The 25,580-nt window shown below is 43.4% G+C and overlaps 1 protein-coding gene across 1 annotated transcript; it reads right to left on the reverse strand.

The window, feature by feature from the left end:
• LOC311230325 (TOX high mobility group box family member 2-like) lies at positions 1-25,207 on the reverse strand. Its single transcript, XM_084316570.1, is given in 7 exon segments — positions 1-594; positions 1,611-1,756; positions 2,172-2,413; positions 2,416-2,575; positions 6,417-6,497; positions 21,720-21,950; positions 24,940-25,207. Coding segments are annotated over 7 exon segments (1,167 nt in total). The 5' UTR covers positions 25,204-25,207; the 3' UTR covers positions 1-551.
• Between the last annotated feature and the right edge of the window lie 373 nt (positions 25,208-25,580).

Genomic DNA, 25,580 nt, shown 5'->3' on the forward strand with positions numbered 1-25,580 from the left:
CCCCCCCCCCCCCCTCTCTTCTCATTCTAATTAAAGCTGGGTGGGGTCCCTGGGGGGACTTTCCTTGTGAAACAGCAGAGAAGTTGCAGCTCTACAGACCAGCCTGCGCTAGGAGGGGGGTAGATAGACACGCAGGTCTGGGAGTGTGGGGGGGTGTTCTAATAAGTGCTTGGCAAATAGCAATGGGGAAAAAGAACCACTAGTACAGTAAGTGGTTTAGACAGTAGTCATCTGGTCAAAAAAAAAAAAAAAAAACTCTGGTCACAATTCCTTCTAGAAACCAAGAGATAAAATAATTATTACATTGACAAAAAAGGTGGTGGTGGTGGTGACGGCGGGTGGTGGTTGGGGAGGGGGGGGGGGTGTTTGAGTGTGTATGTGTCTGTGTGTGTGTCTATGTGTGTGTGTGTTTGTCTATTTGTGTAGGTGTGTGTATATGTGTGTGTGTATATGTGTGTAGGTGTGTATTGGGGGGCGAGGGGAAGGAAGGGGGGTAGAGTAGACTATCCTCGTGTTGTTGTACTTGTCGACGGTCCACATGATCTTGAGCTTCAGGTGAGGTAGAGGGCCTTGTCCCTGGCTATCATGCTGCCACTGGAGACACAACAGCACAGACACAAGCACAGGGTTAGCCATTTAAAATAAAGAATAAATCGCAGCACATAGAACGTTTTATTGTAAGAATGGGAACAAGACTTGGCCCTCATCTCAACAATTGCAGGAGAGCCCTTGGAGAATATGGAACTACTCAATGTCGCCATGAAGCTACATATTGGCGCGCAGTATGTCATTTAATTACTTCTAAGCTAATTCCGAAACGCGGTACATGCGCTGACAATTCCCTAGCATTTCAGTGCTACCTGCAGATTAGGCTCTCAGAGTGTCTTTTGATGTTCTGGATTTGTGTAGAAGTGAGTATTCTGCAATAGCGTTCAGTACGAGAACAATGGAAACTCCTGCGAGGCACATCTGTTTTTGCCATTGTTTGACAAACACACGACAGGCTCTACAGTATATTATCTCAGCATTACCTCCACCAGCTGTCCCTAACCGTCTCACCGGGACAGAGTTGATGTAAAAAAAAAAAAAAAAAAATGTCTCTCTCATTAAAGCAGCGAGAGAGAGAGAGAGAGTGCTGATATGACTATTTGCGAGGGACTTTCCATGTACCGGTATACATTTTGATCAACGCTGATCTACTGTATCTGACTGGGGTCGAAACTGCACTTTCATACAAACCATCAAAGGTAACGGAACAGGATCACATGATCTTGCTCTTGCCATGTTTAACTTTTCTAATTTTATTATAATAATTATTAATCGTTTCAGGTGTAATACAAAAAATAACTTTTCTCCGAACTCTGTGTTAAAAAAATCCATCATTAGAATGTTCAGTTCTCAAATTCTAAGGGTTAATCGTTTTAATCCTTTATTAACCCTTTCACTACCACACTACAGGAGGTTAACCCTTTACTATCACACTACAGACGGTTGTGATAGTAAAGGGTTAACCTTCTGTATTGTCGCAGTGAAAGGGTTAACCATTTGGTAGTGCGGTAGTGAAAGAGTTAAAAACATGTAGACAACGATCTGCATGGGTCTCTACTGACCTGCAGTGGCTGCCACACTCCCGACTGCAGTATTCACCATCCCACGCCTCATGGTTCTGGCCCACTCCAGGGCCGGAGCCTGGCGCTCCTGGGGACTGGGACCCCCCAACGCTCTTCTGGTACTCTGATTGGAGGTGGGAGAAACTCTGGAGAGGATGACAAAGAGGTAGAGAGAGAGAGAGAGAGAGAGAGAGAGAGAGAGAGAGAGAGAGAGAGAGAGAGAGAGAGAGAGAGAGAGAGAGAGAGAGAGAGAGAGAGAGAGAGAGAGAGAGAGAGAAAGAGAGAGAAAGATCATTAACAGCAATATATATTTTAAAGGCCCGATCTGTAATTCATTTGAGAATATAATTGTTGGCTGTGTGCACATATCCTTGAATCAAGAGGTCACTCAGTCAATTTGAGGATACAAAAAAAAAACTATTTGGCTTTCAGTGTTGGGGGAAAAGCATTACATTTGGAATCCAGAGAGCACTGTTAAGTCAACATATTACAGAATTAAGAGTAGACTCTTTCCCTGCGGCTACATTACCATTTTCTCACAGGCAAACATCTCACACTAACCTGCTGCCCTGGGGGCGGGGAGTGAAGGGCGGCCTGCAGCCCCATCTGGTGGGAGATGATTGGCTGGGACTGGACCTGCTGCATGCGGATAGGCTGGTTGAGGAGGGAGCTCTGGTGCAGGGAGAGCTGCTGGTGTGGGTGCAGGGGCGGGCTGATCTGGAAGGAGGAAGGGGGAGAGGCACTAATGCTGGGCAGCATTTGCGATTGGCTGAGGGTTCGCGAGAGGGCATGGCGCGGGCATGTCCTGCATAGCTCTGCAGGTCGGTGAGTGGAAAGGCCCCGGGCCCAAGGTACGGCGAGGAGGGCTGGGGTGGCACGCTGTACAGGGGAGAGTTGGCTGGCATCATGTGGGGGGAAGTCTGGCTCGTTTGGGCACTTTTCGTCTCCAAGGGGTCGTTGTATGTCTAGAGGGGAGAGAGAAGAACAAGACTCTAGTTATACAGTTTATTTACCCTCAGGGATCAATAAAGCATTCACTTCTATTAAACATATTAATAGTGTACACCTTACTCAGCCATTTCTATTCCAGTTAGGACTGTAATGCTCTAGTTCACCATGCTTTTTAAGAGTTCACTTTCTACAGTGAGATACAGAAATAGGTGTTAATAGGCACAAATTCAATATATACAGCCCCCCCCCCCCCCAATATGTACATGTTGCACTAATGCAGTTTGCTCACACACATTATGCACACACACATACTCAAACGCACACACACACACACACACACACACACACACACACACACACACACACACACACACACACACACACACACACACACACACACACTTCCTCTTTCTCTCTCTCTCTCTCTCTCTCTCTCTCTCTCTCTCTCTCTCTCTCTCTCTCTCATTCTCTCTCTCTCTCTCTCGCTCTCTTTTTTCCTCTTTCTCAGTGGTAGTATAATACTATATACACATTGGCGAAGCGGTATATGAAATATGTCCAGTCCTTCTCATTAGCTGTCAGGCTTGTTGATGTGATGTATGGTGGTCTGCTATTTAGTAATGGCTTACATATATCCCACACAGCCACTGAAATAATCAATGGAGAGAGATGGAGGGATGGATAAAATGGAGAGGGAGAGAGATACATTTGCAGGGTCAAGTGGAAAATGAAATGCAGTAGAATGGGGGCAAGAGTGAGAGAGAGGGAGTGTGATTTGTGGCCGCCTCTTTTTGATTTCCAGGCGATATTTGAGGGTAATGCAGTGCAACCGACTGATAGCACACACATATCGTGTTCTAGGCGCAAGGAACGGTATATCTTCTAGAAAATGCATTCTAAAAATATAGTCTTTCTCAGATTCGAATGAACACAACATTTAGACATAGGTCTGTGAAAAGTAAGCAGCGGGATAATCAAACTTCATTTGTGTTTCTTCCTACAAATTGGTAGACTTCGTCACAGAACAAAAAGGCAACAGGTGCACGTTGTACATGTGATTCGTCCAAGCGGCGCTCCAATTACTTCAAGCTACCGTTCAAGTCCTCCCTCCCCCATTCAGTCTTGAAAAGACCCCCCCCCCTTGTCTGTGATTAAAACATGTCATTTAGAGAAAGAGGGAGAGAGTAATTTTGAATCATGGGGGTTCAGCCTTTACGTTCGATTTGGCTGGATCTAAATGAGTGAAGAATTTGCAGTTTTATTTTCGTCAGTCAATTGGCTGCCAATCTACCGACATACAGTATCAATCAAGCTGCTGAATGGGAGATCTGACAGATATGTCTAATTGCACACAGACAAGTGGTGAGAATAGTCTTTGGTTGGAAATACGCAGTGGTGAAGAGGCTGATGAACAAACTATTCATGCCGTAATCAAGGTGCTTGTTTTGAGATTGTGGCCCCGGGAGGAAGTGCGATGCTGTAGGGAGGGAAGGGGAGGGGCTTGGTATATGCTAATGCAATTTAGAGTTATGATACTGAAAACAATGATGTGTATGAAGAAACAGAGAAACGTGAGAAATCAGGGTAATATGTCTATATAGTGCTGCTACCCACTATATGGTGTTGGAGGAATTGGACCAGCTAGGTGTTAAGCAACAGAAAAGCAAGCATGTAAAAGACAAGGAGAATACATATTGCCTGGTCTATAGCTGCATCGAGCGTGGGTGTGCCCTTGCTAATGCGCTAACCGACTGTCGTACGTTACACCTAATGTGCATCTGTAGTCACAAGGTTGGCACTAAGCGACTATATGTACGATGATAAGTGAACCTGCTCCGCGACCGTGACTCTGTTCTGGTTGAAGGGTCGTAACATTGTAGCCATAGCTTACGATAACTCTTTGCAAGAGAATGCAACCGTTGAAAGTTATCTTGAATCTGTCGGTTATGCTACTGTATTTCAAATGTCCCATTGTCTACTATCAAAAAACAAAAATGCTAACAGTTTTCATTCATTGCCTATTGAGAAGGGCGAGGAGCAACGGAGGACAGAGCGACCAGAGCGGGGGAAACCGTACGTTGTGAGTTGTCACAGGAAAAGTTGACTAATCTTTCATTTTTGTTATATTTTAATTAATAGGCATACCCCCATTTCGCTAAATAGATGTTTTTCTTAACCGTTGATCCAGTGAAAAGCAGTTCCGCCCAATTAGGAGACAGAACTGTTTCATCCCATTGGTGTAGCTTTTAACGCATTATTTTTCCTTATTAGAGTATCCATGGCTACATCAACATACAGGATGCAGCAACCAAATAGTGCAAGCATTTATTGCCACTATGATCGCCAGGGCGCTTTGGGCATGGACCATGCATGAATTCAGAGCTCTATGTTCATTTGTATGTACGTTGGACTAGCCAATCTGGCCGGTGGTAACGTTAGCGAATTAACTGGCAAGCTAGCAGCCACTCAACAACGGTCCAAGTAAGTTAGCCTGTTTCAACCAGCAAGAAGAATAACAGAAAATGTTGGATTTATTTCAATCAGCAAGCACATTCTTGGCAAGGTTTAGATGGGTTTGAAGATGCTGTGTAAATTCAGAGTTCTATGTTAATTTATTCAGAACGTTACTCTCTCCCAGTCAGACTAACCAATTTGTTCAGTGGTAGCAAGCTACCAGGCTAAACTTGCTAGCAAGCTACCAGCCACACCGTTAGTTGGTTAGGACGGTGATGGCTAGAAGGCATCCACATTACAGCCGCCTGCCTCTAGAAGAACGATGCTCTATGTAACACTGAAAATAAACCTAAATGATTTTCACGGCAGCTTTAAGAAAGCTTGCTTGACATAACTTCATGCACTAACAAAACATATTTAGCAAACAATGTAAGCATCCTGCTGACAGTTAGCTGTTGAGCGGCAGCTTTTGTGAACTTCCGCTGCGCATGCTTGTTGTGTGGAATGCGTGTTTGTGTTTCAACCAGGTTTCAACATGCATACTCAGGTTAGTGAGTGAGGTGGGGGGGGGGGGGTTACAACTGTGGTTATAGAGCCGTGCTCTTGAGCTAGCGCTAGCTCTGCTAATGTAGCTGTAGCGCTCTCGAGCCACAGCTAAAAAGAGGTAGGACTAGATCTATATCTATATGATGACTATACAATGGCTAGATCTCACTTTGGAATAATTTGAATAATACAAAAAAATAAGTTATTCTCTCAACAGCAACTCTTGAACTGAAATAGCCTGTAACACAGAGAAAAGCAGTGCGGTAGGTGGGAGCAAGTTGGAGCCAACACCTGCCCCTCAGTGAGAACAGCAATGAAAGAGGGATACATGCTGCTAGGTAATGTCCACTTTTGCCATTATATGTGCACTGCCACTGCCCACATATGTATGCACACACACACACACACACACACACACACACACACACACACACACACACACACACACACACACACACACACACACACACACACACACACACACACACAAGAATGCATTCGCATATATGTATACTCGCACACACACACATGCACATCCTTGCCCTTGCATCAATGCGCACATGCACAAGCACGCACACGTGTACACACACATACACACATTTATTTCTCTCCAGGTTGAAAAATGGGTGTGTTTGGAGCCTTATTTTCACTGTTATCCTCTAAACACACACACACACACACGCACACTAACCACTCACCCATCCACCCCCTACAATGCCCCCACCCCACCCAGTGTGGGTGTAGCAGCGGTCCCCCTTTCCCCAGGATAAGAGCAAGAGGAATTCTCCATCTAATTTATCATCCCTTATATCGCCGCTGACCCATGTATATCAAAGACATGACCCCCACGGTTACCTTGGAAACCAGACTGGCTCTGTAGGCGGCCAGGGCTTTCAGGTACTCCTTCTTAGCAGCCTCTGTTTTCCTCTTGTAGCCCTACGGAAGGAAACAACAACAACAATGTGGGATTACAAGGTGCCGCCAAAGGCTAAAATGACCCCATAGTCCACACACACGCACGCACGCACACACGCACGCACGCACACGCACACTAACCAGGCAGGCATATAATGGGGAGTCTAACCGGCAAGATGTGGTGGTTTAGACAACATAGTACTTTACATCCATCCAGGAGACAGGGGAATATTACATGTGTTTGATGGAAGCATGTTGTTGCCTTCATGTCTGGAACCAGTAAAGCTAGCAGCCTGCACACACAGAACTAGACTTGGAGGATGCATTTGAAGCTGTACGGCTATGAGCAGCAGCAGAGGAGCTGTTTGTCATTTGTGCGTTCTGCCTTTCAGCCTCTCCCTCCATTAAGGGCTGTTGCTCATCCCTTAATCAGAGCTGATGTCCCATTAAAGCATTCAGACGAGCAAAGAAAAGGAACGAAAGAAAGAAAGAATTCAAAACAGCATTAGTAAAGAGGCAATCTCTCCACCACTCTGAATGAACCTCAAATGATGCGTTAAGACGGGGAATTCAAGTTAATGTCATTGCCAGTCAGTCACGGAGCGCTCGGTTTTAGCTCCCGTTCCCTTTTCGATGCTGGGAGAGAGAGAGAGAGAGAGAGAGAGAGAGAGAGAGAGAGAGAGAGAGAGAGAGAGAGAGAGAAAAAAAAAAAAAAGTCCACCCTTAAATCGACGAGGAAGAGTCAGACGTCAGCTTGTCGCTGGAGAGTTTTAATATGAAGAGGACGTGACGTGTATGAACACAGTGGGTAATTACAGATCTTGTATGGGGGGCTGTCTCTGGCTCTCGTGTGCCGGGTCATTTCTTTCAAAGAGACGGGGTGGAATAACCATTAAGCATTCATGTGTTCCCAAATACACATAGGCAAGGCGGCGATATAGCGTGCACATACAGTAAGTAAACACACACACACACGTGCACCACGCGCATGCAGGCACACACACACACACACACACACACACACACACACCACACACACACACACACACACACACACACACACACACACACACACACACACACACACACACACACACACAAACAAATAAACAAACAAACAAACAAACAAACAAACAAACTGGAATGAGGATGGATACAATCTCTTGGCCAATCAGCTGATGTTTATCGGCTCAATCATCGACTATTTACATTCCTTTGTTATTCTCCTTCCACGGTGTCCATCATATTTCTCAAAGCACGATGCAGAAAGACACCGATGGGCTTAGTCGAGGAAACCCAAATTTGCAAAGTCAAAGATAGCAATACAATGAGGATACATTTTTTTTTATATATATACATTTTTCATAACAAAAACGTATAATCCAATAAGAAACAATATACTGTTCCTGTAAAAGAAAAAAAGAAAAAGAAGCAGCGACCTTACCCCTCACCCCTTAAATATTGATAGAGCTGTGGCTGCCTCTTTAATGAACCCCAAAGTACTCCCAGCAGCTTTAATTTCAAATTAATTTAACACAGCTAATGATTTGCGCAACGACGGATACTTTTAAATAAATTACCATGCCTAAGGATTTCTAATTATTCCAAAGTGAGTGGATTCATTAGCAATTGAAGCCGTCGGAGGCTGCAGGTTGGGGGATGAATTAGAAATAACAAAGCTGCGAGGGGAGCAGCATATGCCTCCATCGTAATCCTGACACGGAGGTGTCCCGCCTGAATTAGCCCCTAATTGTACCTTAATGAAATGGTCTTGTTTGATAACCAGTTAATTACAGAAGACAATAACTCCGAACCCTCCCGCCACTATAGGGAGCGATTACCCCTTCTGACCGGCCGAACTGTGAGAGGAGAGGTAGGAGGAGGAGGGGAGGGGAGAGGAGGGGAGAGGAGGGGGAGAAGAGCAGAGAGGAGAGGTAGGAGGAAGAGAGGAGAGAAGAGGAGAGGGCAGGAGGAGGAGAGGATAGGGTGAGTAGGAGAAGGAGAGGAGAAGAGGGGTATAGCAGGGGATAGAAGAGAGGAGAGGAAAAGAGAGTAGCAGGAGGAGGGGAGAGGAGAGGAGAAGAGAGGAGGGGAGGAAAGGAACCCGGGTGGGGGCGAGGGGAAAGGAAAGTAGAGAATAGAGGAGGGAAGATGAGAGGAGAGGAGAGGAGAGGAGGGGAGAGGAGAGGAGAGGAGAGGAGAGGAGAGGAGAGGAGAGGAGAGGAGAGGAGAGGAGAGGAGAGGAGAGGAGAGGAGAGGAGGCATAAGGAGTATGGGGAGGAGAGGAACCCCGGTGGGGGCGAGGGGAAAGGAAAGTAGAGAATAGAGGAGGGAAGAGGAGAGGAGGGAAGAGGAGAGGAGGGGAGAGGAGAGGAGAGGAGAGGAGAGGGGATGGGAGGGGAGGGGAGGAGAGAGGAGGACAGGACAGGAGAAAGGGATATTAAGGGAAGATGCCAAGAGCACAGATACAAACAGAGCGAGAGAAAAGATAGATGAAAGTGAAAGAGGACCCAAGGCAGCCGGACAGATAAACAAACTTAGAAACAGATGGATAATAAAAAAAATTGCCAAGACAAGGGTTAGTTTGAAAGCTTGTCGTTTAACTGAAGTGACAGTGTACTTGCTCTATCTCCCACCTTTCCCATATACACAACTCAAACACAGCAGACTCAATTAAATAAAGCTAAGGTCTCTCCTTCCACTCCGCTTCGTCCCACCTCCCATTATCACTTCCCTCTCCCCCCATAGCAGTAAAACTGAGAATTGATCTTAATCTTAAACAACAAAAACAAGAAAATGTTCCTTTGTGTTTCTGGGGCGGCTGTAACATGTAGTCACCTTGAGGAATAACACAGTCAAAAGTAGCGCATTCTCCAACCACAAAGCACAGGCCTACGGGAATTAGGAAAAAACACTGTATAGAAGCTCCAAAACATCTTAATAAAAGAGAAATTCTGAACATCAACACGAATAAAGAAAACAAAAACAAAAAAGAGACTTTGTTCTAGCAAACTCAAGGACAGCATGGGAGATTAAACTACAAGGCAACTAAGGGAGAAGAAAATGAACCCAGAGCTTACATAAAGAAACTAAAATAAATAAATAAAATTAAATAAAAAAACAAGAAACATACATCACAACACTGAAAAACTTCTGATAGTTTTTCCATAATAACCGCCCACAACCCCATCCCACTCCACCACGCTGCCCTCAATCTTTTCATGTGAATTCCATGGGATGGCGTGTTTTAGAGGTTACTATACAGGTAATTGGAAACAGAGGCCGTGTTCTAGTTAAAACAAACCCGTGTGTGTAGGGGAAGGATTGTGTTTACATTCTAGTGCTCCTGCATGGCTCCAGAAGGTCTGACGGTGACATTAAAGAACACACCTCATCAGTCCAGTGGAGCGGACATGACAGCTAAAGACTGGCTGAAACAGCCTCTCATCAACGACTCGAGAGCAGGGAGAGAGATAGGGATCTGCTGCCTGTATACAGTATGTTGAAAATGTCTTGGGGTATATATAATAGTAATACTATATGAAGCTTTTTGCGATTAGACAGTCTTTAAAAGGAGGAAATATCTGTTTGAAAAATGTTGTATTGTAAATATGTTTAATGTAAAACCAGGGCTGTCTATATTAACATGTTAATTTTTCAGATTAATAAAAAACCTTTACGTGACCCCAACTGCCTTCCATATAGCTTTGACATCCCGGTGGCTTGTGTGTTTACATTCCTGATCACTCTGACATGCAAACCGGGAGAATAATGAGTGACTGGACCTCCTCTGAATGTCTTTTTTCATTATACAAAGTTTTCGAACTGACTTTTGGATTAAACCAAGTTGTATAAACGATTCAGTGATGAATGGTCTTTCTGAAGCAACAAGTATTAAAGGAACACGGCAACATTATTCTACTCCAGTCAGACAAGATGATGGATACAAATGTCCTCTCTGTGTTCTAGTGTTGTCAAAAATATCGGAAAATCGATACATATCGATTCTGAATATTTAAAACGGTTTCAATACTCATTTCCCGAAATATCGATACTTTCTGCAGTATCGATACCTGCTGGCTTGCTCGCAGTGTTCTACCGCAAGTTGTTGACAGACAGACACACGCTGTTGCAGAGCATGCTTGCCCCTCCTCCTCCTCCCCCTCAGAGACCAACAGACACACGCTGCTGCAGCCCTCCCCTCACAGACCTCACAGTTTGTCAACAAAGATTTTAGCTCCGAATATGGCCAGTGCAGAGCCTCCGCAACTTGTGCTTGTGGATAAAGAAAACAACAGAAGTGCTGTTTGGAAGTACTTTGGGTTTGAAGTAAACGACGAAGGAAAAGCTAAAGATGCCACCATGCCCATTTGCAAGCGTTGTTACAGAGCAGTGCCAACGATACAGCTATTAGCTAACGTTAGCTAGTCATTCCTCCGTTAGCTTATGCTAGCTAGCTGGCTACCTTTATAATTACTTCATGGAAAACGGAGTAACGTTAAGTCGAGTTCATACTACACTAGTACACGTATGAACTCGATGTCACATAACGTTAACGTTACCCCGTTTCCATGAAGTGTTTAATTAGCAGCAATCTTGTTGAAAATGTAACGTTAATAAATGCTCCGAGCATAGCTCCGGAGAAATCTCTCTCTCTCTCTCGCCGTCATGAAAATTGTTGTAGGTGTTGTTTTAACCAAATAAAAAGCAGCAGCACTATTGCATAATTGAGTAATGTTTGCTATGTATTTCTTTCTTTAGGGGAGTTTGTTTCACAGTTTTAGCATGATGTTTTATAGATGGCTAGGTTTTGATTTGATTTGATTTGTATTTGTCTCGAACATAGAAACATAAAACAAGTTTAAAAAACAAAAAGGTAAATAGTCAAAGACTAAAATAAGTGTTCGAGAAGGAACAGGGGGAAGTAAAACAACTTATCAAGCCCTGCCCCTTCCTTACAATATTTGACATTATAATTTAATAAAAATAATATAAAAAATAAAAAATAAAATAAAAGTACAGTTTTTTATATATCCAAATGAGAAAAAATAATAGGCAGTCACATTACTGCTCAAGCTCCTCTCTCTTATATGTGTCCATAAGTGCTTGTTTATAGCTACCTTTAAATGTATTGATATTTTTGCTTAATTTTATATTCGCATCCAGACCATTCCCACAAACTGTAATGCACATACTCAGGGGCGGACCTAGCACATTTGGCGCCCTAGGCGAGATTCACCACACATTTTTTTTTTTGTATTTTTTTTTTATTATGGCTTTTGCCTCTTCATAGTTCTCTAACGTTAGTCTGTCTTTCCTCAACGCTCAATTCTATAAACACTTGACCGATACCCATCAATGCACAGCGCTCTAGCATGTTCTGACTGTGAACACCTAAAGCTGAGGCTCAGACCAACCGACCGTTTTAGATTTTTGGCTCATTTTCCCTTATGTTAGAATTTTTTTTATGTAAAAATAATGGTTGCAGATATAGATGGGGGCGCCAAAACTGCACAGAAAAAAAAAGAAAAAAAAAAAAATGTTGGCGCCCCCCTCAGGGGGGCGCTCTAGGCGACCGCCTATATCGCCTGTAGGAAGGTCCGCCCCTGCACATACTTTAAAGAGTTGATTAGATTAGATAATTTAGTTATTTTTAAATGTCTGATCTAAAGATAAACAAAGGGTTTTAAAAGTGTTATATTTATCTTCTCTTATAGTACCAGAGAGAAGCTGAGGAGAATCAACCAGCAACAAAAGCAAAAAAAAAATATATATATATATATATATATATTTTTTTTTGGTATCGAAAATGGTATCGAATATATCGATACTTTTCAAGGTATCGTATCGAAGTCGAAATTCCAGTATCGTGACAACACTACTGTGTTCAGTAGAAAGGTATCCTAAGCTATTAGCTTAGCTATCCTATTAGCTAGCATAGCTCCAGCTGCAAGCTAGCCTAGCTTAGCACAAATGGATGGAAGCGGATACGGACCAGCTAGCCAAAAACACCTCTGCCAAATTTTTTTGCTGGGCTAGTGGTCCGTATCGGCTTCCATTAATTTGTGCTAAGTGATTAAGTGATCATTATATGATTTTCTGTACCCGCAAAAAGCTAAAACAGAAGGCCGGCTGTCACAAAACAGTCACATCTAGAGACCTCAAAACTTACTCTAGAGAGGCCTTTAACCTAGAACTGGGGAGCTTGGACTGGTCAGATGAGCTCAGTGGTACACAGGTTGAAGAAACATGGCTTGGATTCAAAACCAAATTCACAGCAATACTCAACAACATGGCACCGATAAGAACCACCAGGGTTAAAAATCGCGCTGAGGCATGGATGCACACTGAAATACTGGCCGCTATGAAAACCAGAGACAAAAAATGCTCTGAACTTCATAAAAGTCAGACAAAGCTTTCCAAAAGCTCAAACAGTGAACTCCAAGCCCACGTGGTTGAACTAAAAATCCAAAGAAACAGACTAAGAAATGACGTAAACACCATGATCAGAACCGCAAAAAGAAATTTCATCAACGACAAAACTGAGGAAAACAAAAACAAACCCCGCGAACTTTGGAAATTACTCAATAATCAACTAGGCTGCAGTAAAAAACTTAAAACCAGATTCTCAAACATAAACATAAAGACGGACAACACGCTCATCACAGACAAGCTGGATGTAGCCAATTACTTAAACATCTTCTTCACAAACATAGCCACAACACTGGTAAACAAACTACCCTCCCACTCAGGGCATTATGGGGTAGAACACATAGTAGCATACTACAAAAACCTAGGGGTCCACAAAGACGACTTCAAACTTGAAATGGTAACAACCGATGAGGTACTCAAAAAATTGAGCGCCCTCCAACCTAACAAGGCCACTGGCCATGACAACATCCCCTCCAAATTCCTCAGAGACGCAGCAGCCGCCATCACCCCAGTCATCACACACATAATAAACCTCTCTATAAAACAGGGGCACGTCCCCAAGGCGTTTTCCTTAATGATAAGCAAGCAGTGCAAGAATGCGGAAGCATTCTACCGTAGTGTCGTGCGGTAATGCGCCTTTCATTTTCCGCCGCCCAGCGCCCGTGCGTGCACCGGCGGCGGCGTGCTCGCTCAGGTGCGTGCGTGCGCCGGCGTGCTCGCGCGAGGTGCCCGCGCATGCGCATGAGATCCCGCCTTGGTTCGACACGAGCGGAGCTCAATATATATAAGTCACCGCCCCTTATTCAGTATCTAGAAATAGCTCAATTGGCAAGACTACATGGCTGTGGATCCTATGGCTTGTTTGCTGGCGAGTTCGAATCCCATCGAATATTTTTTTTTTAACGTGACTTTTTTTTTTTAACATGTATTCTTTCGCCGGTTAAGGTTAGGCATGGTTAAGGTTAAGGTTAAGGTTAGGCATTGTTTCGGAGTTGGTTAAGGTTAGAACGGTTAAGTTTAGGCGCTGTTAAGGAGCTGGTTAAGGTTAGAGTTTGTCAAAGAGAATGGCAATATAATTTCTATGGTTAAGGTTAGGCATGGTTAAGGTTAAGGTTAAGGTTAGGCATTGTTTCGGAGTTGGTTAAGGTTAGAACGGTTAAGTTTAGGCGCTGTTAAGGAGCTGGTTAAGGTTAGAGTTTGTCAAAGAGAATGGCAATAGACAGCCTATTTCCGCGCGACAGCTCCCAAAGCGGGCCTGAAAAGAAAGGCGCTTTACCGTAGTGGCGTGCGGTGACGAATGCGGAAGCATTTTTGCACTGCTTGCTTATCATTAAGGTAGACGCGTCCCCAAGGACTTCAAAATTGCGAGAGTGACCCCTCTACACAAAAAGGGCAGCAAATTAGACCCAGGCAACTACCGCCCTGTTTCTATTCTTACCTCCATCTCGAAAGTCATGGAGAAAATAGTCTACGAACAGGTCGAAAAGTACCTGGCGGAAAAAAACCTAATCTACGAATTCCAATCTGGCTTCAGAACGTCCCACTCCACTGACACATGCCTCCTCTATTTGAACGACCACATCAAACAAGAGGTGGACGCTGGCAAATACTGCGGCATGGTCATGCTGGACCTACAAAAGGCCTTCGACACTGTCAATCACTCCATTCTAATGGACAAGCTAAAAGCAATTGGTTTTGATAGCCTATCAGTGAGCTGGATGCAATCCTACCTGGAGGGGAGAGAACAGATGGTAGAGGTAAACGGTACTCTATCCCCCCCCCTCACAGTGAGCTGTGGTGTTCCACAAGGAAGCATACTAGGACCGCTACTCTTCCTAATTTATGCAAATGACATGTCGTCAGCCTGTGACTGCAACTTGTTCCTGTTTGCGGACGACTCAGCCCTGCTGGTCTCTGACAAGAACAAATTGCAGGTTGAAAAAACCCTCAGCACGGAACTAGGCAAAATCTGCATATGGCTCGCTGATAACAAACTATCATTACACATGGGCAAAACAGAGTCCATTCTCTTCGGCTCAAATAACAAACTCAGCAAGACCGACGGCTTCTCAGTTACAGTGGGTGACAATATTGTCACAAGGAAAGACGAAATTACCTACCTGGGTTCCATCCTAGAGGCAAATCTTTCCTGTGACAAAATGGCATCCAATGTAATAAAAAAAGTCAACCAACGAACTAGATTCTTGTACCGGATCTCCTCTCTGGTAAACAAGAATACCCTGAGGACTCTGGCAGGAGCACTCATTCAAGGGTACTATGACTATGCGTGCACCTCATGGTACCAAAGCACCTCAAAGGCGCTTAAAACAAAATTACAAACATCACAAAACAAACTGGTCAGACTACTACTTGACCTGAACCCCAGAACCCACCTCACCCCTGCCCACTTTGCCAACCTAGGATGGCTTAGAGTAGACGACAGAGTACAGCAACTTGCAATGGGCCTGGTCTACAAGATACACTATACGACCGGGGTGCCCATGTACATGTCAAAATACTTCCCAAAGGTCAGTGAATACCACAACCACTACACCAGAGGAAGCTCAACAAATCATGTTAAACCCAGATTCGGCTCAAACAAGGGACTAAACACGTTTCGCAATTATGCCACAACAATGTGGAACGCCCTACCCAAAGCTGTAAAGGAATGTGAATCCCTGCCCACATTCAAAACCGCCCTTAAAGAGCACCTACGGGAGGCTGCAATTCGAAACTGGCCACCGTAAATGCCCAAAACCCCCACCACCTCCTAATAGACAGTCTCCTCCCCACCGCATGTATATATTCCCTCCCCGCCGTATGTATATTCCCCTCCCACCCACCCACCCCCTCCTAATGTACAGTCCCCTCCCCATCATATGTATATACTCTGTCAGGATCTAGGGGTAACAGTACTGTATATTTGAATACCGCCTATGTCACAAATGTATCAGTACTAAATACCTATATGTCCCTATGCCATAAATGTCATGTATGTTATGTATGTCATAAATGTCTATATGAATTGAAAATGGGGGACCCTGATGGAAACAAGACAAACGTCTTTCTCAGGTCTGCATCCCCTTAACAATTGTATGTATTGAGCCGTACTGTATTGTACCCATTCTGCAATCTGTTAAATAAAGTTTTCATTCATTCATTCATTCATTCATTCATTCATTCATTCATTCATTCATTCATGCTAAGCTAGGCTATCTTGCAGCTGGAGCTATGCTATGCTTGTGAATTATCCTAATGTTAGGTAGCAGTATGTTAACACTTTGGATGCCAGCCACGTGTTTTGTCGTTAGTTCATGCCGACCGTTGAGTGCCCGCCAACGCTATATAGCGTTTGTTTGTCGATTTTTTTTTTTTTTTTTTTTATGCGATTGAATTCATATTTCATCAATCGAGCCTCAGGTTAGTGTTGCAGACTCTCTCTGAGCTCAATTGGGAAGATACCGCCCCCTATCGTCTCTCCCTGTGTAACTGCACCCCATTACTTTAGACTGACGAAGGGGGGGGGCAGTTTCCTTATTTTACTTTTCCGTCAAGGCCAACTGAAGAGACCAAGTGATCGCCGGCCCGGAAAACGCGTGGATTATGTATTTACAGTACCCAACACTGTAATCAATAAGCGTGATCGATATTTGGAATGGCGATCAGGAATTGGAATAATCTGATCTGAGGTAAGGAATTTATTTTACCAGTCTTAGGATAATCAGAGCTATTTTCACCTATATATCAGCGTTTGCCCTTTGCGTGTGTGTGTGTGTGGCTGTGATCGCTGATGAGGAAATGAGAGAATAGATTTTTCAGATCGCCTCTATAGCGTGCATAAATACACATATACTATCGATAATCTAGCGTTTATTTGAAAACGATTCATAAATAGGCCAAACGTGTTTGTGTATGCCCGAATATTCCAGTAAATGCCTTTTTATCACGGAATCTTTATATTTTCCTTGAAAACGAGGGCTTTTCAAAATGCTATAAAACGGAAATGAAGCGATTAAAAAACAATCCGTTTCGACAATGTTGACTGCAAACAAGTCATTGATAAACGACGGGCAGATTAGACACATAGCCATAATTTAAGACAGAGATTATGCATTCACAACGCTATCATTGAAGTGGGTGGTGGCATTTAACCATGCTTTACCATGTTAATGGCCGGCACTGAAAGTGTTAACAGAGATTGCCACAAATTATTCACAAATAATTTGTGAAGACACCCGTGACTGATAATAAGTACTTATGATTACTTTGTATTTCTTTATGACCGCAACCCTACAAATGCATTTTGCTATGTATTTTTAAATGAGTGTTAACACATCCAGTGCCACGCCTCTTACTAATCATTAACCCCTCATGCCACCTATTAACCCCATGTAAACGGTCACCTTGTTTGTAGAGCTATAACCATATTCTATATTATAGCTATGGATACAGTACACTGAGTTTCTTCCGGTCAAGATGCAAAAAAGAAAAATGTTTTCCATCCATACGTTCCCGTGTTATACCGTGGTGATCGTAATCCATGAAATGCTGAGTAATAGCCCTAGACGTCGATTACATTGTGGACTCTAGCGTTCCTCGCCTGAACCCGCTATTGTTCCGGATTCAAGTCCACATTATCGGTATTATGTTCCATCATGAACGCATGAAAGGGGGGGTGGTCGTTTCTGATTATTCGAGCATCGGTAACGGCATTCGCATTGAACACTAGACACGGTTACCAGCCCGATCGCTATGAAGGCATTGCAGGATCAGGCAGGAAAAGAATATTCAAATTTCTTGATCGCCATCTGGTAGATCCAATCCCCATTTGATCAACGTTATAAACGACCATAACATACGGATCAAGCATAATTGACGGGCTTCGATGTAACCGGCTGAACTGTGTGCTTCGCCGAGAACAAGAAATTAAATCTGAGACCTGGGGTCATTCCACAGCTGAGGATACAATGTTAGAAATGTAGCTCGATACCGCCACCTGGTAGGATGCGGCCGGTACTGCACCCATATGAATTGAAAATAGGGGACCCTAAACAAGACAAACGTCTTTCTCAGGTCTGCATCCCCTTAACAATTGTGTGTATTGAGCCGTACTGTATTGTACCCATTCTGCAATCTGTTAAATAAAGTTTTCATTCATTCATTCTTCATTCATTCACCTTCAGATTCCCACTATGCATTTTTCAGCCAACACACAGCACCCTGAGAATGAATAGGGTATTCAAATCGAAAAAAAAGGAAAAACAACCCAGACACGAGAATCTTCGTTTATGGCACTGAACCAAAGTGTTAATCACGATACGTATTATGCATGTGATTACTGTAACGTGTTTTAATTTTTTTTATTGGTTGACAGCCCTACTTAAAACCAAAATGTATTATTATTTATTTTTTAAAGGTACAAGATCATCTTGATATAGCACGATAAGGATTGATAGTCATGTGATTACAGTGCAAAATGGTGCAGTTGATACATTCGTGCCATTACAATCAGTGACAGTGGTAGTCATGGAGTATAATTGGAGTAATCATACTGCTATTACACAGACATAGCAGTTCCAGGCAACATTACGATGTTTCATTTCATAATGACATCAACTAAATTATGTGTCCGCAAGGTGATGTGTTTGATTAAACACATGAATGCACAACCAAATCAAAGAATTAGCTGTGGAGTGACACATTAAATGGGTGATTTTTAATGGTGGAATTGCCCTTTTGTCGGTTAGCCACCATTCACAGGTAATACTGTGAAGGACAAACCCATTTCATCTGTGCTCCTAGAGATAGAAAATACAGACAGAGGGAGAGGGGGGGGGGGGGGGGGAGAGAGATAGATAGGCATGGAGAGAAACAGAGAGAGACATAAAGAAAGAGAGAAAGAGACAGAAAGAAACAGAGAGAGAGAGGGAGGGAGGGAGATACATGTATAGATAGAAACAGATAGATAGATAGATAGATAGATAGATAGATAGATAGATAGATAGATAGATAGATAGATAGATAGATAGATAGATAGATAGATAGATAGATAGATAGATAGATAGATAGATAGATAGATAGATAGATAGATAGATAGATAGATAGATAGATAGATAGATAGATAGATAGATATATAGATAGATAGATAGATGGAAAGACAGAGAGGGAGAGAGATAGGGAGGGAGATAAACAGATATACAGAAAGAAACAGAGATATAGAAATAAATAGATAGAGAGAGAGAGAAAGAAACAGAGAAAGAGAGAGAGGGAGGGAGGGAGAGAGAGAGAGAGAGCGCACACACCAGTAGCCTACAACAAGCTCCTGATGCAGCTATAACAACCTGAGGTTGGGGGGGGGGACCAGGACACAAGGGGTTAAGAAGCACAAACAATAACATTTCAGGAGCAGATGTCCTTGAGGCGAAACCAAGGACGAGGCAATTGCTAATCTTGTATTCCCAGCATGATCAAATCACCAGGCAACACATAGAAATAAAAGGACAGGAAATGAGGAATTCACATTCAAGGGTGTCAGCGGCGAAATGAAGATTCATGGTGAAGAGCCGCGGTGAAGGCGGCAAAAATTAACTGCAAATAAAAGGGACAGACGGCCTCCAAAGTCCAGCGTATAAAGTAGGTTTGGTGGAGGAGGGGGGACGGGGGACGGGGGACACACACTCACACTAGATGGGGTCTAGTCGATGGTGTCTGAGGCAGAAGGAGAATGGGCTGCACTTTGTCATGGAGACAGGTGCTTTTATTTGACACCCAATAGGGGCCGCGCGCCGACTGGGTATTCTAAAAATATGAGTCTGCCTGCGACCGCCATCATCAGACTGCCTCGTTTTCCATTCATTTCAGACCATCATTTGTTACTACACACACACACGCGCGCGCGACACACGCAGACACACTAAGAAACCCTTTGACTTTGTCGCTTGGTCTGAAATGAAAAAATAAATGGAAAATGTGCTGGACAGTGGTTTATATTCTAAATATTCACCTCTCCAGTCCTATGAATAGGGGGCAGGCTATAGTGAGATTTCATTGTCTGATAAAGCGATGTCGGCCAATTTGTCAAGAGGTAATGGACACAGAGCGCTAACCTCTTTGAATACACGTATGAATTACACCGCAGTGATAGATGACAATGACACACCTCTGCTAGTTTGTGTACCAACATATGAATACTCGTGTGAATTGGGCATAACATGCATAATGTATGTGTATGTGTATGTGTATGTGTATGTGTGTGTGTGTGTGTGTGTGTGTGTGTGTACATCTCCATATCTATATCAGGGTTCCCACAGATATTGCTAAATGAAATTCAAGGACTTTCAAGTACTTTTCTAAGCACTATTTTCCATTTTGAACGGGCATTTAAAAGGATACAATATTCACTTTTAAATGCTGTCTTATTGAAAAGAAAATCGGATCCAATATTGATGGCTTAAAGGGGAACTCCACTATTTTGGGAAATTAGCTTATTTAACATCTTCCCTGGAGTTAGACAAGAAGATACATACCTTTTTTGTCTCTGTGCGTGCATTTTAGCTTTGGGAATAGACGCTCCGTTAGCATAGCTTAGCTTCATCACTGGAAGTGAGGCAGGACAGTAGCCTTACAGTGCCTTACAGTGTATTGCAAGGTCTGACATTGACCAAATTTGATATGCATGACCTTGGTGGGCTCTAGGTCAACTCCTGAAAAGGGGGTCAATGTCAGACCTTGCAATCAAAAGTTAGGGGGCGCACTGAAATTATGGCAAGGGTTATTAGCCCCCTAACTTTTGATTGCAAAGTCTGACATTGACCCCCTTTGCAGGAGTTGACCTAGAGCCCACCAAGGTCATGCATATCAAGTTTGGTCAATGTCAGACCTTGCAATACACTGTAAGGCACTGTAAGGCTACTGTCCTGCCTCACTTCCAGTGATGAAGCTAAGCTATGCTAACGGAGCGTCTATTCCCAAAGCTAAAATGCACGCACAGAGACAAAAAAGGTATGTATCTTCTTGTCTAACTCCAGGGAAGATGTTAAATAAGCTAATTTCCCAAAATAGTGGAGTTATCCTTTAAGTTAAAACCAATTTCCGACAATTAGTTACACTTTAGATTAAAAAAAAACTATATTTCTTGATTCAGAACTATTTTATCATGGATGAACAAAACGTTCAATGCGAATGGTTGATTTGAATTTCAATAACTTTTTAAGCACCTTGAAAAAAATGGGCTGTTTTCAAGGAATTCCAGGCCTTGACTTTTTTCTTCTTTTTTTCCCCAAGCACTTTAAGCACTTCAATGACCTTGTGTGAACCCTGTATCTATATTCTGTATCTGTATCTGTATCTGTATCTGTATTCTGTATTCTGTATCTATAGGGCGGCACGGTGGTGTAGTGGTTAACACTGCCGCCTCACAGCTAGAAGAGCCAGGGTTCGATTTCTGCTTGGGGGCCAGGTTTCCGCGTTGCCAGGTACCCAGGTGGGTTATCTCCCGGGCCTTTCTGTGTGGAGTTTGCATGTTCTCCCCGTGCTCGCGAGGGCCCCCCCCCCCCGATAAAAGACGGACAGGAGCGCTTTGATTGGTCCCCTCGCCGACGCCCCTATCTGCTCCCGGCTGCCCTTGGGGGGGAAGGATGACGGGATGGGTCAAGTGCACAGACTCAATCGCATCGACGACCCAACTAACTGCATGTGTGTGTGTTTCTGTGTGTGTGCCGCCCATCGCATGTGTGTCACTGCATGGCCGAATAAAGACGTCTCCAAAGTCCCAGTTATTATTATATTATTATTATTCATATCCCCTCGTACCTGTTTCTGCTCCTCTCCCAGGCCGTCCCACATGGAGGCCACTATCTTGGACACGTCTCCGAAGGTGGCGTTGGGGTTCTGGCCCTTGATGGCCGCCTGGGTGTCTCTGAAGAACAGGGCGTAGGCCGACACGGGCTTCGTGGGCTCGTTGGGGTCCTTCTTCTTCTTCTTCTTCTGCGGTTTGGGTTTGGGCTTCAGCATTTCCGAGGAAGGTCGTTTCTCTCCCGTCATCTGGAAGACCATCAGAAGCACCGAAAAACACAACAGCTTATTGATACTGCAGAGAAGAGGTCTATGTACATGTTCTGGGGTGCAGTGTTGTATAGTCCAGTCACTAAATCTGGCAAAGTCCAGTCTCTAGTCCCCAGTGTTCCAGTCCGAGTCCGAGTCACCAAAGAAGAGCCAGAGTCTGAGTCGAGTTCCCATCACCCTAGTCCGAGTCCGAGTCATCAAGGTTGAGTCCACTCCACTGTGGCAGTCAAAGAGCTGACGTACAAATAAAAAAAAGGTCTACATTAAACATAAATGACACACCGGTCACCATTTCAAAGGGAGTTTATTTACTTTGTGACACAATAGCCAAACAAATGCACTAGCCATCAATATCATATGCCAAATGATTAGGCAAATATTTTTTTTTGGAATAATATTATCAATTAACAAGTCCGAGTCCGAGTCTGCACCTTCCGAGGTCGAATGCAGTCAATGCTCGAGTCCAAGTCCAAGTATGTGTGTGTGTGTGGGGGGGGGGGGACTGTCCTTAAAGGGATAGTTCCCTAGCCCTATTATCCTACTTACCAGTGATGATGTTGATCGGTAGAATTCTTTCTCAGCACAATCCATGCTGTTCCTCATACTAGCTCCGGATAGTTAACCGCAAACAAATGCAAAGTCAATGGGGTCACGCTCTTGTCTGTACAACGGAAATCTACTTTGTGTGCACTATCAAGTACATTTCAGTGTATTGACTTTGTAGGCTACTGGTTTGTGGTTAACTATCTGGAGCTAGTATGATTTACAGCATGGATTGTGCTGAGAAAGGACTCTACCGATCAACATCATCATTGGTAAGTAAGAAATAGGCTAAGGGTCCAACAATTTACAGTTGAGTGAGTGAAGAATGTATGAGCATATAGACGGTTTCACTGGAATTATGTTGCTAGGGAACAGTTTGGACCCAAATGTATTTTCTGTCAGTTAATGCATTAGCAAACATTGCAACAGGAAATAGACTTTGAAACCATCTATATCCACTGCATTAAATCACAACCTCTCCGTTTGAAGAAGCCATGCTGGCTATGTGTTTTTGTACCTAATACATGTCAATAGATTCATCAGAAGAAGAAAAAAACAACACATTTGTTTGTTAGTTGAATTCTGAAACCTTTTGAATCCTCCCCTCTTCCCGTGTTGTTAAAAACAGCAGCCATCAGTCCTTCAATGAGGAGATTCCGACTTTTATGCAATGAAGCGAAAAATATTTAGTAGCACATTTTTGTACCAGCTTTGATGTGGCTGTTGAATGAATTGGAGGGAGGCAAATGGAATTACTCACTGATAGGGGAAGATGGTAATCGTTTTGTATTCATACATGGCCAGTCACATCTCAGCGGGGAGGAGTGTATGGGCAGGAAAATATTGTTTTTATAGAAAATAACCGTGTTTTCAGGGTATCACTGCAGGCAGGGATGTACAGATGCTGATAAATATGCAACTGCAGAGGACTCAGCTGATCCAATTATACATTCACGTGGTTCAGTCCCTCAAGGTAACATAGGAAACAAATGTGCCACGAGGTCTGATTGGTGGGCAATTTCTATATGCTTTGTTGTGGGCATTTACATAAATCAAATTAATGTAAAGTTAATAAATCAGTCCTCCCTCTGTCCTTATTTAAAATTAATTTGTTGTGCGTGTGGTTTTTTTAACAGAGGAAGTGAAACATGTAGTTCCCTTAGGCCTTCCCGACATTCCAAACACTGTTTACACTTCGCGTTGAGGATACAACTATAGATAAACCCATATAGGAGCACAGGTTTTATTATAGGCACTTCAGTGGTTATATTTTGTGATATGAGATATCATTTTGAAAACACTAATAGCACCATTGTATTCTCTTTCATCATGATAGTATAGTGTATGCTACATCTGTAAACCTTCAGAGTAAACAACGAAGGAAACTGGTATAGAATGGCTTGAAGAAAAAAAACACAAGATTGTTAATGTTTTAAGTCGATCGTTTTCCCCTGCGGTTGCGCTCGCTTGATGTGACAATTAGCAACTTGCAAATGCAGTTACAAACATGTCACGGTGGTAATGGATTTTCAGCTATTCCCACGAGTCATTTGAATTGAAATTCCTCTTACTGCAATTTTTTTTTCTTAACAACGGGACATGGAAAAGAGTGCACTCCTTTTAAAGCTCAAACCGGATTTCTGAACCACTATGAAAATAGCAGATGGTTTGATGGATTGGTATTTGGTGAGAGAAAATAAAAAACTAACAAATACCTGTGATCACCAACATCAGCTCAAAGATAATAATTATATCAGAATTTACCCTTGAGCAATGTTCATTTCAAAGCATGACAACATTCCACATTATTTAATAAGCACCAAACATGGGTACGGAAATTGTGCTAAACAATGTCCAGCAGACCAGCATCTACTGTACCGTATATATAGCCAAAATGCAACCGTTCCTCTGAGTTGTTAGGGGAAGCATACAACAAGAACAGCAGCACAGAGTCCTCGACTAAACCTGAACACACTATACCTCAAAGAGGCACTGCCACACGCCACTACCCTGCTTCATCCCTGTGATGTATCACGTGACCCGACTCAAAGAGGGCATTCCCGAGTCGTCGTCGTCCTTGCCTGTCCCTCCACTACTACTACTACTACTACTACTACTACTACTACTACTACTACTACTACTACTACTACTGCTACTGCTACTGCTACTGCTACTACTACTACTACTACTACTACTACTACTACTACTACTACTACTGCTACTGCTGCTGCTTCTGCTGCTGCTACTACTACTACTACTACTACTACTACTACTACTACTACTACTACTACTACTACTACTACTACTACTACTACTACTACTACTACTACTACTACTACTACTACTACTACTACTACTACTACTACTACTACTACTACTACTACTACTACTATGTGAGGTCAAACAAGCATTGTCTCTCCGGTACCTTAGAGTGAGGATCAGTCTCCTCTTCCTGATTGGAGCTTGAGGGGGAGGGTGTGGCCGATTTACTTCCCGGAGGAGAGGGGGAACCATGGGGACCCTGCGGGTGGAGCTGGGACAGTGCACTCATGGGGTGGGGGAGTATCCTAGGTGAGCTGTTTATCAGGGGGTTGTGACGGGCAGGTTCATAATGAGCTCCGTCTGGGTGGTGGTGGTGGTGGTGATGGTGGTGTTGTTGTTGTTGCTGGTGGTGGTGGTGCAGAGCCATCTCCTGCATCTGGGATGAGAGAAGAACACCAGCTTTAACTGTCTTAAACCTCTACTCAATTAACCAAAAACAAGAGCCAATTTGCCAAATGTAGAGGTTTAGAAATACATATCCAATATTTAGAATTGGACGGAATAGCTTTAAATTTGAGTAACGTATTGGGATATTGGACAACGGTTGTCAAATCGTCACAAAGGACAAGAGGGTATTTTAGGCGGTTAGAGAGACGTCACAACCCCTTCACTGGTGCACTGTGGTCCCACTATTTAGCTTCAAGACAAGCCTGTATTGTCCCCCATCCTCTCTCCTCAGGACTGTAAGGCACAACCATGGGTTTCCCTGCTAACTTGTGCTTCTACAGACGTTCTCATCCTGTT

The sequence above is a fragment of the Notolepis coatsorum genome (genome assembly GCF_963971535.1).
Source record: "Notolepis coatsorum genome assembly, chromosome: 6".
NCBI lineage: Eukaryota > Metazoa > Chordata > Actinopteri > Aulopiformes > Paralepididae > Notolepis > Notolepis coatsorum.